Here is a 17,814-nt window from a genome sequence, read left to right on the forward strand (position 1 = left end):
GGGAGTTTGCCGAGGAAGGGAGTTTTTTGTTTCCTTTCCCGGTACAAGAGAACCTAGCCAACGTTGTATATCGCGAACCAAAGACCCCCCCCCCCCCTCCACCCTCAATAAAAACAGGCCCGTTCGAAGACTACAACGGAGTGTTGTGACATTGCAGAAAAATAAAGTACATCTTCAATCAACTGCATTAATGTCAATAGTTTGTCACCGCTATATGCCTGATTTTGTAGCACATGATACTACGTTTTTAAAACGAAATTTAAGAGAAGAAGGAATTCAAAGTAAATTCAACATGTGAATTAGTCGAATTGTGCAATATTTTAGACATTAGATCCATTAAATAGCTCTGCTGCCACCACATATTGATGATCTTTATTTGAATGCTGTTGCCCTCATGGGCTAAATGCAGTGATTCGATAGTATTACATTAAATACTATATACTATTACAAGTAGTGTTACAAGTGAACAATCGGATAGACTAAACATCTGGAGATGTTCTATCACTATAACTATTGTTTACATGCCTCTTCCCTCTTTCTAATGCAAGTGTATACGAACTCACATAGTTTTTTGTTGTATACTGTTGTCTGTGTCTGTCATTATACACGCCAATCGTCTTTCGTTAACTGATAACGTCGTGCGTCTACATTGAGAGCTTTGCTAAACGAATTACGTATCATCTACATATTAAGAATTACGTTTTATCTAAATTTATACATCTTATTTATAGGGGCTGTCACCGGATGCCTATCTGGAGGTCGTTTTGGAACGGAAGAAGGGACACACGAAGGCGGTCCGTGCCCACAACGAAATGACGGACGCGGTGAAAGATTTCTTCCCAAGGCGACATCTTCGGCTGATTCCTCCTCCCACAGCAGACAGGGATACACTTAGGTACGCGATCTTACAACTAAGAAAATGGTTCCAGTACAATCATGCTAAATTTTCTTCCAACACAGAGGTATCACAGATCAAATTTTCAATGACCACTGTCTCCTTCCTCAGGATCAATACTGATGACCAATCACTTTAGACGTAAACTCGGGTGAGTTACTGACACGTGACCTTGCGGATACGTGACGTCAGCAATTGATCAAACGTGACAGGAAGTTTAGCATGATTTCTACCAACACAGATGAGCTTCCATGTCATCCATGATAAAAAATGGTTCTGTCTGTCACCTTAATCAAACATTATATATGTCCCGCTTTGTCTGTTTTGCAAAAGCTGCAAGAGGCGACGCTTCTTCGGTGGACTTTGCCATGTTGATCAAATCCCATGGATCCAGGATAGGGCTGTAGCCCCGCTTAAGCTTAACGTTCGATGTTACATTCGACATTTGAGCATGACATGTAGAGCTTCTCCCTGTAAATGGTATGGAGATGCGTTAAACCTACATACATAAGATAACCCAACACACGTATCTAAAAAATAACTTCAACGTATCTAAAAAATAACTTCAACTTTCAGTAACCTTGACAAAGTGACGGCTGGTGCTCTTCAGAGGGAATACAACGACGCTGTTAACAACTTCATCGGGGAGGTCTGGAATTCTGGTCTAGTCAAGACGGTGAATCAAGTCAGTTTGAAAACAACAGGTCTGCTCTTTTTTGTTCTGTTTAGAGCTATACTATGCAATTACCATACAGCAGCTACAAACATATCTTATGATAGAGATAGCGCTAATTAAAATCCACTTCCAATGACAAGAAGATCTTAAGCATTACCAAAGGTAAATAAAACAGAAAGTCCAGTATTTTTTATGCCTTAGCTTTACTATACGGCGTGTGTGTATGCGCGCTATGACAGGTTTCTTTGTGACCTCAACATTCTCAAGTTCAGTCAAATCGATCAATCAAAAGGATCTCGAGTTAGGTTCAAACACACAAACACAATCACAAACAATCAGTATTACCGAAGGTGAAACTTCATGCAGGAGGTAACTGAAGTTAGCTCTATAGCACTGACCTTCAACTTTGGGTATCTGTTTCAGGTCTACTCGACATCATGCGGTACTACGTCGGCGCCATCAACGGCCCCAGAGCCCTACCGTCTGTTGTCGGTGCGTACGATGCCATGGTGGAAGGGGAGTGCCGCAGGGCTGTAGACGAGAACATGCAGCAGTTCCTAGAGACCGTTGAGAACACAGTGAAGCCGTCCATACCAACTGATGAGCAGGATTGCAACAAGAGAATCAAAGCAGCGGCAGAGGACGCGGTTTCGAAGTTGTGTGCAGACGTGGGGAAGTGGGACAAGTCTGGGTCCTGGAAGGAGCACCTTCAGGTGACTGTGAATTAATTGAAATGAATCCAAAACAAAGATAAAGCATTTTTAAAGCACAGAAGAGTAAACTTTCACCAAAAACCATACTTAATCATCTTCAGGATGACTGACCGATTGCTCAGAACACGTGACCGTACGGACGTGTGACGTGAGCAATAGGTCAAACGTTCTTGAAAGTCGGTATCGTGGCCCGTCGCAATTCAACGGAGGTTGCAACTGAAAGGCCCTGTTGTAGACAGCTTGTTCTTTGTATCCCCTCTCCTGACATTGCTTTGTTGTATACACAATCAATTCGTCGAGACTTAACAGAGCTGATACTGATTGTGTACTCATTTTAGGCTGGATTGGAAAAAGAACGTCTTTCCTTACTTCAACTGAACGGCTCCAAGTCCAAGACTCTTTGTGAGGACATTCTCGGAGAAGTCGACCAATCTGTTCAGGACAACCTGGGAAAAGGCGCCTACAACAGAATCGGTGGATTCGACGCATACGTGAGAGATATGGATGTCGTCTTCAATAGTTACAGACACAGAGGTGGGTATAATCAGTGAATAAGTATACCGTATACGGTTCTGAAGACTAAAACGCTTATCTGTACACAATTAGTACTAGTAGCAGGTTAGCAGGTCAAAGGACCATGCAATCTAGGACCTCCAGACTCAAATCCCTTTTACATCAGGTAAAAATCATGACCGTCTGTCACCTTCTTCAGGGCAATGCTGATTTATTAACACATATGCTGCAGTACAATGTGAACCAGTCAAAATTGCCCATAAGAACGTCGTTGTGAGTAAAACATGGTTCTGACTAAACATTGTTGTGTAAAAAAGATTCCCTTCATTAAATGTACTAATCTTCACTGTTTGTTCTCGTTTATCCAGCTTTTGGAAAAGGTCCTGCTGTTGAGGCCGTTCTGGAGACTTTTCGCATCGCGGAAACCACGAGGAGACACATGATCAAGGACACTGAACAGAAGCTGGTAGAAGATGATAAACGGCTGAAAGAAGAAGAGAGAAAGGTAGGAAGAAGTCAAAGTGAAATGTCATTGATTACGCAAAGTTAGAAGTGAATTAGAAATGTCATCATATGAAGCATACAGAAGTAGTAGGCTGCTATGTCTTCCGAAGAATACTTCAGTATACTTCACTATGTCTTCTGTATGAATCTTATTCTCTTATAGAACCAGAAAAAAACATTGTACTACGAGGCCTTGTTTATTATTTTTTTTACAAATCTATTGCAAGAGAGAGAGAGAGAGAGAGAGAGAGAGAGAGAGAGAGAGAGAGAGATAAGAAAACGATAATTCAGTATGGCTGTTGCGGCTGTTAACTAAGTACTTGTGATTTAGTGTCACGGAGTGTCACTGTATTTCTATTCACATTCACCCCCATTAAGTGTAGGTATATCTTAGTGTCGGATGTCGTGGAGCCCCTACGACCACTGTGGTTACGGGCCGTGAGTGAGTGAGTGAGTGAGTGAGTGAGTGAGTGAGTGAGTGAGTGAGTGAGTGAGTGAGTGAGTGAGTGAGTGAGTGAGTGAGTGAGTGAGTGAGTGAGTGAGTGAGTGAGTGAGTGAGCGAGCGAGTGAGTGATGTTTTAGTGTGTCTGTGGTCTTGTGTCTTTACAACCTCAGTATGAAGCGTAATGATATTTGGTACGTAGATATGGTCGATGTTTGCTCCCTGGCGTGTACCTTCCTCTATGTATAATCAAGACCTGGTCACCCATTGGTAGAAAGAAGAGGCCAGGGCGGCAGCTGAAAGGGCTGCTGAAGCACAGAGGCGTGCAGAGGCAGAGAGAGCGGCAGAAGAGGAGAAGAGGCTGGCAGCAGAGGCAGAAGCGAAGAGACTGACTACAGAAGCTGAGATACGCAGAACCATCAGAGACACCAGTTACGGCAGCAGTGGGCAGGTAATGCTGCAGTAATGATTAAGTTGTAGTAACTACCACACATCCAGTGGGCTAAAAGTTTGAACAGGTATACCATTGTCTTGCGTGTTTGTCTCATTGAGGATGGCATGATTCCATGAAGCCAAAAGTGCATTGCTTGTATAACGAGTGATCAGTTGTTGATATACTAGTAAGCCGTTTCATTGTAAAATTCCGCATGGGCGAGGTCACAATACTCATGCGCACTTCAAACCTTGAGCAGGCTTCTACATGACATATATATTTCATTGCCTGATCTTTTTCTATTTGCTGGTAAACCACAGGTTAACATAGCGGGAAGAAACATCTCTTACGACACGGAAAGGAGGATCTACAATTGGCAACAAGTCTACAAAGGCACTGCCCGTGACGTCACCAGTGGTGTTACGGGCAAGTCAGGGAACAGACAGAGCCGACAGGGCGCTGTGGAACACGCCATAGAAGATGTGTTCCGCCAGCTGAAGGCCAAGAACATCATCTAAAACTTGACAAGTTTATCATCATTCAGTAGAAAAAGGCTGACCAAAAAAGGACCATAGATATGCTATTGATGAGGTCACACAGGTCGTGCGATTGTCGTACGATTTGGATGTCATAGGATTTTCAAGTAGACCGTGACAGAACCAACCACCGACATGGATCCAAAACAGCATTTTGTGAACAAAGACAGTTGAACTTTGCTGGAGACGTACATTTTTGTCCTTCAAAATGCACGAAGGATCGCACGCCCTATATATGACCGCGCCCTAACGGCAATGGATATTTTCAATCGTGTACGTGATCGTTACTATGCGGATGCACCACTTGCCTTGCTACAAGGCCTCGCTTATTTCATACTCCATCATCATTATCGGTCGGCTGCTATGCAAACGACTGTAAGTTTCCCTCAGTCCTGTTTGTTGTCGGCAAGATGAACGATCTGTTTTAGTGTGATCTGGCCATGATAGTCTCACACACGGTTGTAGCCAGTGCCTGTCCTTCAGTCCTTTGACAGAATTTTGCAGCTGAGGATGAAAAAAAATTTGCCCATTCCATGCTCTGTGACAGACAAAAATTGATAATGTAAACCATATAAAAAAAACCTATCTCCCTTTGTAATTTTTTTTACCAAAACAGATGCCGTTCAACAGCTTAGTCTACCAGCAAAATTTACACCTCAAAATGTAGGAAATAGCATTTTAAAAGGTCTAGATTCCAAAATTTTCTTGAGAAACATGCCCATGGAGAAGCATACCCCTGGACCCCTCTTAGAATTGTCTCACCTTTCGCGATGGGATTCAAAGTTGGGGGGACGGAAAATGATTTCAGGCTGGCTACAACCCTGGTCTCATATGAGCCGTTGGACGTACTGTAGATAAGTTGATATGTTGGCGCCCTTGTCTACCATGAGACGAGACGTAAAGAGCAAAGAGATTGACAAGTTCATCCTCAGACATGCGAAGAATGTGTACTTCATACTGAATCTTATATTATAATACTATATTACAATAATTTTTACTTAGTATTTGATTTAATCATTTCTTTCCTGTTAAGTTGATTTTCTGTGTTGATTTGTATATGCTGATTCAGATTGATTGTTTCTTTTTGTATAATATCGATTGCATACTTGTTGTACCACATGCATTGTTTCGGTATGGGAGCATTTAAAAGTTGACCATGACAAGGATCACCTGTTTTACCATACTGACCACTGTTGTGAAAAGCATTATAAATAGATAAAAGAAATATGTTCTACAGCGAGAATACAAATATTCAATCAGAAAATTGGTGTTAAACCACAACACTTGTATTCAGTTACAAAACTGGTAATCAGTCAGAAAATCTGTATTTAATAAAATGCTATACAATCAGAGACTGACGCCGGCATTCAATCATAAAACTGGTGTATGCAACCAGAGAACTGGTATACAATGATAAATCCTGTTAACAGCAATAAAACTTGTATAGAATAAAAATTGTATCCAATAAAAATCTGGTATACAATTAGATAACTGCTATACAAACAAGCAAAAAAACTGGCATAAAATCATAAAATGTAACTGCTATACAAACAGAAACCTGTTCTGCTACCGTAAATTGAGCCGGATGGCGCCACCTTGCGAATAACTTGCGCAGTGCAGTAGTAGATCCGCTCAGCTCAGATGAGGTCCAACTTGTCTTACAAGTTGTCTGTGGAGCAGAAAAAGGGGGGCAAAGGTCAAGCAAGGTGTACACTGTGTATTTTGAGTAGTTTAGAATGGACGAATTAATCTAGCTTACCAAACCGTTTGGTTGGAGGATTGCATTTTGTCATGGCTATTTACATGGACTCACGACATCGTGGTATCTTAGAACGTTTTGAAGAAAAGTTGGAGTCAATCGTTGGAGCAACGAAGGTGCGTTAGGGAAGAAAATCGCGTACGTACGGTGAGCTTAAATTTTATTTTTTACTTTCTTTAATTTTGATATGCACCTAGACAAACCTGGTTAGGTATAAGAAACATTACATGTACCCCGTATCTACACATGCACAATGAAACTATTAGCTTAGTATAATACATTTGTAAGATTGATTCATTTCTTTTTGTCAGCAAACGATTGGAATTTTTGTGGGTTTTGGGCCTCTTATACCAGCTATTTTCTTTCCTGATTGTTAGAGGGGCAGTTAGAAATAAAATTTGTATGTATTTCGTATTCCACCGGTTTCAAGATGTACAGTATTTCGTATTCCACTGGTTTTAAGACTGTACAATACACATAGTTAGTAAGACAACTACACAATCTTTTGTGACAAACCCTACGGTAAGCTTTCAAGCCCCAAGGCAATTGTACTGTCTACATCTAGAATGTAGGAGAATTGAAGAAGTTCGAAACGCGAAATAACGACAAGGAGGTTCTTGGAAACGGTAACCTAGCATCCGGTCTAACACCAATTGGCCAGGGTTTCTTCGGGACATATGTTGAATGATAGATTACACTGGAAGTGGAACTTTGTTAATGTTACAACTCTATAACGCAAGTTCACCTTTTTCCGCAGGGTAACCTATATTCGTTGTGTTTATACCCACACGGTAATAAGGGATATCAATTCGACAGACGGTGGTTTCAAGTTGTAATATGTTCAAACTATTGTAGTTTCAGACTATCGTCCGTCGACTTGATACCCCTATCTACCCGTTATTCAAAAGCAACGGATATAGGTTACCCTGCGGATAAAGGTGAACTAGCGTTAGGAGTAAGGCTAGAGAAGTTTTACTCCGCCAAGGTAATCGGTAGCAGCTGGTAATGTCAACTCTCATAATTCGGAGATTTCCACTGGGTGCTGTAATACCCCTAAATTGTAACATTCTCAAGATTGTCACCTAAATATCTTAAGTGTAGCGCTAGTTCACTTTAATTCGTGGGGTAATCTAGATTCGTTGTTTAAAAAAAATGGGTATTTAGAGATTTCCGGTCAACCACGTGGGTTTCAAATGTTAACATTTTCAAGATATTGCAATGTGAAACTACATCCCAACGACTTAACGATCTCCTATCTAATACCCTATTTTTATATACAACGGATATAGGTTACCCTACGGATAAAGGGGAACTAACGTTATATCTCAGGATTACTGATGCTGCATTGGTACATATCTTTAAATCACTTCAAATTCATTTTTCTCATGAGGTGGCATCAAATCATGGAATTATGAGAGTTGATGTTAGTAGTTTGCGCAATGTTCGGGATCAATTCAAAAGCAGTAAAGAAATTAATAAACACTGTAACACATTCACTGCCCTACTGTTCATGTTGTCTGTACCATTATCTGTTTCTCACAGGGTCCTTGTCGTGCCCCAAAAATAGCCCGGTACCTACAAACTGTGACGCATCACTCCCCGTGACCACACTCATCTCTCAAGATGTCTTCCTGCGACTGTGTAGACGGAGACCTCTTGGTCATCAAGGCGATCTTCTTCTTCTTTTTCTCTGGTACAAATGTACTTCTCAAGTTAGAAACTTCGTGAGAATTGAAAAAATGTTAATTGTGCATTACTTGAGATCCTACAGTTCTATGGTAAAAAAGAGGAACGCCAATGCCGAAATTATACCTTATGCTACGGTTCCAGTTGCACCAGTGCCCGCAGGGAGTGTAACCCCGGCCGGGCCCCTAAGCCACAATTTTGCCGCGGTGGACTGCCGGATGCGGGGAGAGGGGGGGGGGGGGGGGGGTATAATCAAGTCGCGGCGTCAATTTGTCGCCGGGTCCCGGCTTGGTTTTAATTGTTTAAAAAATCCAGGGGCCCTGTCTTGCCCCAAAATAGCCCGGTATTCACAGTTTCTCCCACGGGGACACGTAGGGGTCATGCCCGAAAATGCAGGAAAACTATCCGAAGGGACCCTTTTCCGAATTGAACCGTAGCATAGCTTTTTTCTAAATCTTATTTCAGTCCTCTCCTTCCCTCAACAATATCTGATTGCCTTGATTTGATTTTTTGAAACTTTTTTTTCTTGCAGGAGCGGCGTGTATTCACCCATACATAGCCGTCTACATGAAACACCAGGGGCTGCTGCCGTCCCAGATAGGTGTGATCAAGTCTGCCGGAAACTTCATGTCAGTTATCATCAAGCCACTCCTCGGCAGCATTGCAGACAAGACTGGGAGGTATGGGCAACACATTTGAATATGTAACTAGAGTTCCACGAGCACATACCTGCCCAATAAGCAAGAGTTACGATGAAGAATGCCTTTTTTCTTTTTAAATCTTACATTATGAATCATTGGTGTTATGATGATCCTGGCTGTCTTATTGTAGATATAACTGGTTTGATTTTTATAGAGTTCCTTAATCTATCATGCAAAAATTGGTATACGTCCAAAGTGTGAAAGTCTTATTTCAGCAAAGAAAGCCATTTTATTGTTTACTCATAAATTATGTAAATGTTACACTAATTTACATTTGGCATTTGCATTTTTACCTTCAATAAGATTCATAATGTTGTAACTATGAAATTCCCATCATTTACCACTATGGGATTGCATTTGCATTTGAGAGACTTAGCTCATCCCGCCTTGAGCCTCAATGGGCACATATTATTGTGATACATGACTTGTACTTATTCATATAACATTCTCTGTGCCTAGGCCAAAAATTGTGGCTGTCTTGACCGTAACGATCGCTTCCGTTCTGCACTTCTCGATGTTGTTCATCCCACCCGTGCCGGCCTCACCGACTTCAACTGAAGCGACCAGTCAGCAGAGACACCTAGCGGAAGCTGAGAAAAGTGGCACCGAGCACACTCAGTCTTGGTTCTCCCTAACTTTCTGGTTATTCTTCTGGATCATCTTCCTGTCTCACGGTGTGCAGTGGAGCTCAGTTTCACAGGTAAACATTTGGCACTGTTTTGTCAGGAATGTCATTTTGAACACACCGGACGACACTATGTAGCGCTACGTACGTTATATATAGTTTCAGTATCGTTATTTAAACGTTTGTGTGTCTGTCAACAAGATAACTTGAGAACGGCTAAATGGATTGGGTTCATATTTGGTGTATTGGTAAGGTTAGACAAAAACTGAAAAGGATTACTCGTAGATTTTGGGTTCCCTAGCGGCTTCCCTTGGTACTGCAGCGTAACTTCATGTTTTAATATCGAGTGCTCTGAACAAGCTATGGTCACGATTTTGGGGGTGTTAGATAGCTCTTGTGCTTAGGAAAAAGTGACACAAGTTTGGGCCCTCTAGTTTTTTTGTACATACACGCATTGTATTATCATTTTTATTATAATTATTCTGATGAACCATTATTCCTTCACATCTTTCAGGTGGAGGCGGCAACGTATCAAATCATCAAGAAAAACCAAAGAGGCGAATTCGGACGACAGCGCGTCTTTGGAGCCGTCGGATTCTCGCTTGTTGCTTTCTTGTCAGGCGTTGCCATGGATACGTTCACCACTCAGAAGTCACAGAATCCTGGGAACAGGACGAGCCCAGCTACAGACACCCCTGGGAACGAGCCTAATTATTCCGTGGCCTTCTACATGTTTTTGACCTTCATGGTGTTATCTATAACTTGCCTGCTGGCCGTGAAGGACTGGAGCACAGAACCGTCCATAGGATTTATAAAGAGCATGGGGAGACTGCTTTCGCAAGTCCATCTCCTCATCGTCCTTTTTGTTGTAATTCTGTTGGGCGCCTGTGATGGCGCTGGTGACACGTACCTTCTCCTTCATCTGAAAAACCTGGGTGCCAGCCAGACCGTTCTCGGTACATACCTTCTCGTGAAGAACGCGTCCGAGATCCCGGTGTACATCGTCGCCGGCTGGGTCATCAGGAAGCTCGGCCACGTGGCGGCAATAGGTGTGTATACGTAACAGCGGGGTTCAAGGTCTGCTAAACTAACCATGCCACGCGGCTGTCAGCCTTTTAGCGTTGTAGTTTAGCGTCTTGGTTTATGATCTGTCAGCCTTTTAGCGCAGCGGTTTAGCGTGTTGGGTTTGTGATATGGCGGCCCGGATTCGGCCCTTTATTACATTGGTTCCCATGCCGACCCTGTTAGTAACATAACAGGCTAGAGATGTCCCACACTGTTAGTAACAGGCTAGAGATGTGCCACACAGGGATATCGAACTCGGAGATTCGAGGACGAATCTTGAAAAGAAAAGGGGGAGTAGTGTAACGTGAGGTTCAAGGACTGCAAAACTGACCATGCCAAACGGTTGTCAGGCATTTAGTGGTTTAGCGTCTTAGATAATGATCTGGCGGCCCGGATTCTGCGCACTATATAAACGTCTTTCAGCCGTCCGCCGTCCGGGCGTTAAACCAAAAATAGGCAGGACGTCCTGGACGCTCACTATGTGTCTGTGGCCGTTTCTGATGGGTCCAGACGGTTTGAAACGGGCTTAGACGCTCTTAGACGCTTTTAGACGGCGTCGGAAGAATTTCAGACGCTTTCATTTTCACAGAGTAGGCCTAGGTTCGAAGTCAGGATGTTGTTTCTGTCGATCTGTCTCTACTCATTTCTCACATTTACTACAGGTGGTTCGTTCGTAGCGTTGGGTCTCAGGTTCCTGCTGTATTCCTTCGTCAGCAATCCGTGGTGGATCGTGGCGGTAGACTCACTGAACGGTTACCACGCCGTCACGTGGGCAGCGGCGACGTCATACGCCAGCATCTCCGCCCCAGACGACTTGCAGTCTTTCGCTCAAGGACTTGCAGCCACCACCTTCTACGGATTTGGTGAGTTTTTTTTATCTCCATGGAGATATTGTTTCTGGTGTGTGTGTCTGTGTGTTTCTGCGTTTGTATTTTATATTGCAGATTTTTGTAATCAGCAATTAACTCGAGAACCTCTTGGTCAATTACGAACAATGATATTTGGTCTGTCGATAGATGTTGGGGAGACCAAGGTCAAGGACGATTTTGGGCCCCATAGTATGTGACCCTGGTACTGCAGCAGAACTTTTTTTGTATCTTTTAACCTGGACATGCTATGGTCTTGATCTTTTGGTGACAGATAGCTTGTGATGTGAGGAAGGAGTGATGTATGTTTGGGCTCCCTAACTTGCTCAGAATGTCAGGGCTGTTTGAATCATTTGCCTCCATGAAAGAGGATGAGGTATTGTGTGTGTGTGCCTGTGTGTGTATGTCTGTGTTTCTGTCTGTCTGTCTCTGTGTTTGCGCTTTTAGATATTTGTACTCAACATAACTTTAGAACCTCTGGACGTGGATAAGGGCAGAGAAGACAAAGATCAAGGTAGATTTTGGCCCCACTCCCATGTGACCTTGGTACTGCAGCAGAACTTCCGGTTTTTGTATCTTTTGAGCGTGAGTGTTTGTGTTTTGCAGTCTCAATTCTTGAGATATTGATACCCTTTTTCCCCTCCGCTTTCCCATAGCATTACATGCATTACTGGTGTATATTATAACTTTGTGGTCCCGCTTTATATATAGGCCACACGTTGGGCAACCTAGTCGGCGGTCCAATATTCCAAGGATATGGCGCCATGGTGTTCTTCCGGTCCTTCGCCGTGTCCTGCCTGATCGGATTCCTCCTGTTCTACGTGCTGTACATGTGTTTTGGGAGGAAACAGAACCCAACAGGTGAGAGCACACTGACCGTTATATTTCAAATATACCACAGAGTCTATGCTTAACATGTTTTTTTTACCCTTTTCGCCTTTTAAAATTTAGTCGTTTTATCTGCCTTTCTAGTTTGTACCGTTTTCCTTATGTCTCTTTTCCGTAAAGCGTAGGCAGCCTATGTACCGTCTAATTCACGTAATGTGTAGCGAGACGGCCAAAATTTGAGCCAATCTCTTCCTTGATTTTAATAGCAAAATACGTAGTGTGTTCTTCTGAATTCAGCGTAAAGCGTTGTCAGACCCCCACTCAGATCCCCTTAATATGTCATTTTGCTAACATGTTCTAATTAAGGGTTAATGACCCACCCCGAGGTGTGTATGGTGTGATAAAGCATGGTCCTTTGCTATAACCACCGAATAAAACCACTGAGTGACCGATGCGAACAAGGTGGTTTTATTAGGTTGTTATAGCAAATGCCCAGGCGTCATCGCACCATATACTAGTAAAACGAGGAACAGGCGGGTCATTAACGTTATTGTCATATAGCCGATCCAAATTGAACCACATAAGAGAGAGACAAATTCTTTGCAATCGGTATAACAGATAGATCCTTTATTTAATAATGAAAATTTTTTGTCCCAATAGAACGACCCTCAGACACCATGGGAGAAAGTGAAACGAAAGATCCATTGGTGCCTTCCAATAACGCAGCAGCCGAGTCGGACGAACCAGATACGTTCCTTGGCGGTGGAAGTTTGAAGCCTGGTGCGTTCCTTCGCGGTGGAAATGTGAGCAATGGAGCTGGTGAAAATATTGGATTCCTTCGTCTTGTTAAACCACAGGACTGAAACAAGACCGGACTGAAACAATAATGAAAGTAACAGGCGACAGTGTAATTCCGGACAAACACTCTAATTCCGGAAAACCTTAATATTTTCAAAATAGATTGACCAGATGAATTAATATTTGTAGGTATGATACATCAAAGGATGATAAATATGTAGGTTGCAATTAGATGTCTCCACGATCATGAGGTCTAAAAAATTCTGGCTTAGGGTTCCAGAATTATGACGGAATTCTGGCTCAGGGATAATTCTAGCTCAAAGCAAGAATTCTGGCTCAGGTTCCCAAAATTCTGGCAGAATCCCTAGACTTGGCTTTCTTTCTGGAAATGTCTAATTGCAACCTACATGTTCATTATCCTTTGATATACTAGTATCACACCTACAAATATATATCTGATCAATCTATTTTGAAATTACTAAGGCTTTCCGGAATTGGACACAAATGAGACATGCAGTGAATAGAGATTAACATTATTGTAAAAAGAGGCTACTCGACTCTTAGTGTTGACTATTTCTAAACGGGCTGGGTTTTGACTTCTCTTATGGAAGATGACGAAAAGCCAAACGTTTTTCTACAATTTGTGGGTTCTGCGATATTAAGAGGAAATTGTTCTGTATTTCCATCTGTGAATGTGGGGAAGTTAGGATATTAAAAAATGAATGCATTCTAACCAAATCAAAGTGATTTCGTCATTCCGAATGGATTTTGAACAACAACTCTTGAAGACAAATGGTAACTAGAGTTCCAAGACCTCGCCAAATGATGTTAACTTTTTCGAGTGATATATTAAGTGTTTCTCAGTGAGTATGCAAATTAAGGTCTACATTAGCATATATCGTGTTGACCTTCTTCTCTACCCAAATAACAATTTTCGAGTGATGTATTATATCGTGTTTCTCAGTGATTATGCAGATAAGGTCCTCATTAGTATGTATTATCGGTTGATGATCTTCTCTACCCAAATAACACAATATGTTATTCAACAATATGTTGTTCAACGTACAAATTTAAAGTCTTAGCAAAGAAGGCTACTAGTATTGTAGCATTTTTATCATACCATACCATATACCACATACAACATACCAAAAATCACGACTGTAACACTTGTACGGTAACTTCGTTGCACGCTCGCATCAGTTTTGGGATTCCTATGGGGATTTCATCCATATAATCGTATCAACCTTGACCCTAAAAATCTACGCATACAATTGAGTTAAAGTGCGGGTTCCTTTACATCTAGTATTTGATTAAAGAAGATTGGATACTATTCACTGTTTGATCTCATATTTCATCAGTTTTGTTGCAAAAGAAATGAAGTTATTTCTGGATTGAAACTGAGAAGGTGCCATGTGTAACTGAATACGGCAGGGGGAGCTGTTGTCGCGAATGAAGGATGACCCGATGTTTTGTTACACCCGTGCCCTAACATTGTACAGTAAGGAATGAACAATGCCGGCGAAGTGTTTGTGTCCCCTCTTACGTTACACTCTACCTTTGTTTAATGATTAACATGTGCGGCAGTAAAGAGTAGGGAAGGAGTCATAGAAATATATTTGTCTGAATCAATTTACAAATGACACTAAAGAAATAATGTTGTGACATTACAATATAGCGCGTACAAACACTAGAATGTATTGTCTACATTATTTAAAAATGTGTACACGTACCAGATTTTCATTTGGGGATGCCTCCGCATCTAGTAGAGATAGTTACCAGTAGTAACTGGAAAACGCCGGTTGACCGTTCAATCCTGGGTAGGCCATCTCGGTTGGGGCAGCACCCGTCTTTCGGAAGGGATGTAAAATATGGGTGCGGTCTGTTTGTCTCGAGTACGTTTAAAGGGAAAGGCTAGCACCCCTTCCTGTGAAAAATACCCTGCTATACCACTGAAACAGCAAGGAAATACACTTTCTGACAATATCTACGAGGTGAACAACAACAACAACAATAACGACGACAACAATACCAGCTTCAAAATTCGACATGGTTGAAAGAGATATTTCGTGAGCCAAAATAATTACCACGGAGTACAGTCGCCACAATACGATTGTTATCTTTATGAAGAATTTTATGGAGCATATATAACTACCGATAATCGTGTGGCTCATGATGGTCATTACACGCATGGCACTTCCCCTAATTAGGAGAATTGTCAACTTAATGATGATAAAGATGATAAGAATTTAGAACAGGAAGGGCCAGCAACCGCTATTGTAAAGATTGTGGTCTCTCTCTGTCAGTCACACACTGCTACTGAAACAGCAAGAAAACTTGCTGACCTATGTGCCACTAGGTAATGTTAACAACAACTGTATGTTACTATAACAATTGCCACGACACATACGTATATAATCATAGAAAATCTTTATTGACACAACAAAAGCACAGCGGCTTTCGTAAGGTCTACATGTATAACAACTACTTACAGTACAGCTAAACACATATATATGGATATCTATAGGTATGAATAAATCAACACATAGGGACTAGCATATAAGACTGCGAGGAAACATTCGAGGAAACATTAGTCTTTTTTTCTTGAAGTTGTGATGCGAAAATGTCACATGAATCTTTTCTCACATGGACTCGTTGCACGATTTTTCCTCGATTTTTGGCGATATGACACCTAGCAGGCTAGCACCATTCACCCTTCATTCTCCACAAGTATCTAGTACAGTGACTTTTGGAGTAACGTTAACTTTTTCACTTATCGCAAGACAGCTTGTATGATGATGTTACATCAAACAGCTTTCAAAACACGGACACCATGTCTGTCATAAGAATGTCATTGATTTGCTGACACAAACCTTAACATCATGCACTTGTAAAGTATATGATATTTATGACAACACAACAGACGAAACGTCATCAAAATCGTTTTTTCAATCAACCCGACTGGATTGTGATCATACTTAGAGAAAAGACTTGTTTCGGCCGGCGCCACTGGTCTCTTCAACAACCTTAACTAGTCACCCTGGAATGACGGAACCTCATAATAACCAGCTGAGTTCACACCATTGTGTTCTTTTACTTCATTACTACAAACCATTCATTAGTGATTATCTTAAGCAGTGGTCGATATCCTTTTTACAGTAGCCCGGGCAAAGTATGGTCGCCCCAGGCATTTCTACACTAGTACACCTTGTACACCTGCTAGAATTCCGCGCAAAAACTCGGTCACTGGAGTTACGGTTAAGTTACCTCTGGACTGCCTACGAAAAAGCAAACAATATCGTCCGCTTGTTTTTACACTGGGGCATATTTGTGTAGCTACCGTTGGGAGTGATTTTTGGTCCCGGGACACAACAAAAGTTTTGTTGATTTAGGGTGGGCGCACTTCGTTCGCAACGGTGATACTGTTGTAGGGCTTTCAACATTACGTTGATCATTACTAAATAAAATAAAAGCACGTCCCTTTCCATCCAAGATAACTATATTTCCTGTAAGTATCTACGTATATTGGCCCTAACATCATTTATTTTAATAACGTTAGAGCTATTCCTAACAATGATTTTTGCACAATTCAAAACACACAGTCCAGCTATTGACTAAAATATTTGCCGTTTTTGTCTTTCGCCGCCCTTCGGCGGCGAAAGGCAATCAGACTGATATTAGATTGCTGTCCGTCCGTCCGTCCGTCCGTCCGTCCGGGTCGACCATGCCATACCGTGCTAGCGAGATATTCTACCCTGCAGATTCGATGGTATTGCCAAAGGCCATGCAAGTACTAGTATGTATGACATACGTATCGGCCTGCCATGAATGTGCTGCTTGGTTTATGCATGGCTTATTAGCAGGAATAAAGGACCTGTAATGTGCCCTGCACAACGTATTTGTAGACGTCTATTCAACCAAAGACCTCCGCGATTCAACTTGTACTATATCTGCAAGGTAAAGAGAAAACATTTAAGGTATCTTTGCGTACGTGTATTCGATGGATATCAGTCACACTTCGTTTCTCTTAGTGAACGCGGCGCGTACGAAAGGGTCCAAACGTTGTGGTGTCTTTCCTCCCAGTAGGTAGGGGTAGGTTGGACCTTATGATTTATAATAGGCGGTCGAGAAACACTGGGCAAGTTCCAAGGACGTTATCGTCCTTGGCAAGTTCAGAGCATAACAACGTTACAATGCCAGCAGTTGAAGGAAATCTTCATCTCACAATCTGTCACTACCACACGGCAATATTGCAAAGTAATTGTGGAATATAGCGTTTTTTGTGTGCGTAGAAATGTAAAAGAAATTTTCTTTGACACGGGTGGGCGCAAAGCATCATGGGGCAGCAAAGAAAGTAGATAGCGGGGAACCCCCTACAGCTGTAGGATCAACCAATCAGAGGTGCGTATTGCGATCACGTGCACGTCTTAGCTAGCTGCAAGCGTAAAAAATCCTGGGCGGGCAGTCTTCAATCCCAGTGTCAAAGATATTTCCACGGCTTGCGGAGCTAGCGGCAATGCGAAAAAAATCCTCGGCTTGCGCTGAGGAACTGGGCGGGCAGTCTTCAGTCCCAATGCCGTCGACTGGACAGCGGCGAGCACGTCGCTAGCTCGTGAAACACACAATGACGTAATTGCTGTTTGTTTCACCATGTTTCACTCTTTTGTCACGTAGGTGCAATATTTGCTTTCACCCTTCCATATTTACATGGGAACAATGCGAATCACGGGTGACACATTTTCACCGTGTTTCACCAACATTCACCCATTATGTGCCA

General features: G+C 42.1%; 3 protein-coding genes across 3 annotated transcripts in view; all 3 read left to right on the plus strand.

The window, feature by feature from the left end:
- LOC118418224 (guanylate-binding protein 1-like) overlaps window positions 1-5,247 on the plus strand; it is an 11,782-nt gene extending 6,535 nt beyond the window's left edge. Inside the window, exons 5-11 of the mRNA XM_035824067.1 lie at window positions 732-895; window positions 1,472-1,599; window positions 1,995-2,284; window positions 2,623-2,818; window positions 3,166-3,302; window positions 4,018-4,194; window positions 4,497-5,247. Of these exons, the coding sequence (XP_035679960.1) occupies window positions 732-895; window positions 1,472-1,599; window positions 1,995-2,284; window positions 2,623-2,818; window positions 3,166-3,302; window positions 4,018-4,194; window positions 4,497-4,694 (1,290 nt within the window). The 3' untranslated portion in view covers window positions 4,695-5,247. The remainder of the gene's footprint in view (window positions 1-731; window positions 896-1,471; window positions 1,600-1,994; window positions 2,285-2,622; window positions 2,819-3,165; window positions 3,303-4,017; window positions 4,195-4,496) is intronic.
- Window positions 5,248-6,397: 1,150 nt separating this feature from the next.
- LOC118418225 lies at window positions 6,398-10,561 on the plus strand. The gene is made up of 5 exons (XM_035824068.1): window positions 6,398-6,618; window positions 8,014-8,164; window positions 8,690-8,837; window positions 9,318-9,558; window positions 9,998-10,561. The coding sequence occupies exons 2-5, from the start codon at window positions 8,095-8,097 to the stop codon at window positions 10,544-10,546; spliced, it is 1,008 nt and encodes a 335-aa protein (XP_035679961.1). The 5' UTR covers window positions 6,398-6,618; window positions 8,014-8,094; the 3' UTR covers window positions 10,547-10,561.
- A 600-nt stretch (window positions 10,562-11,161) lies between these two features.
- Window positions 11,162-13,183, plus strand: LOC118417761 (major facilitator superfamily domain-containing protein 6-B-like). The gene is made up of 3 exons (XM_035823464.1): window positions 11,162-11,411; window positions 12,126-12,275; window positions 12,903-13,183. The coding sequence occupies exons 1-3, from the start codon at window positions 11,162-11,164 to the stop codon at window positions 13,103-13,105; spliced, it is 603 nt and encodes a 200-aa protein (XP_035679357.1). The 3' UTR covers window positions 13,106-13,183.
- Window positions 13,184-17,814: the final 4,631 nt, after the last annotated feature.

This window comes from Branchiostoma floridae, chromosome 6 (assembly GCF_000003815.2).
Source record: "Branchiostoma floridae strain S238N-H82 chromosome 6, Bfl_VNyyK, whole genome shotgun sequence".
Taxonomy (NCBI): Eukaryota; Metazoa; Chordata; class Leptocardii; order Amphioxiformes; family Branchiostomatidae; genus Branchiostoma; species Branchiostoma floridae.

Bases quoted from the DNA above. Each gene is read 5' to 3' on its own strand.
- LOC118418225 (XM_035824068.1), top strand. From the start codon at position 8,095: ATGTCTTCCTGCGACTGTGTAGACGGAGACCTCTTGGTCATCAAGGCG. The intron at 8,838-9,317 runs GTATGGGCAACA...CTCTGTGCCTAG, and splicing joins ATTGCAGACAAGACTGGGAG to GCCAAAAATTGTGGCTGTCT. The intron at 9,559-9,997 runs GTAAACATTTGG...CACATCTTTCAG, and splicing joins AGTGGAGCTCAGTTTCACAG to GTGGAGGCGGCAACGTATCA.
- LOC118417761 (XM_035823464.1), top strand. From the start codon at position 11,162: ATGTTGTTTCTGTCGATCTGTCTCTACTCATTTCTCACATTTACTACA. The intron at 11,412-12,125 runs GTGAGTTTTTTT...CTTTATATATAG, and splicing joins CACCACCTTCTACGGATTTG to GCCACACGTTGGGCAACCTA. The intron at 12,276-12,902 runs GTGAGAGCACAC...TTGTCCCAATAG, and splicing joins GAGGAAACAGAACCCAACAG to AACGACCCTCAGACACCATG.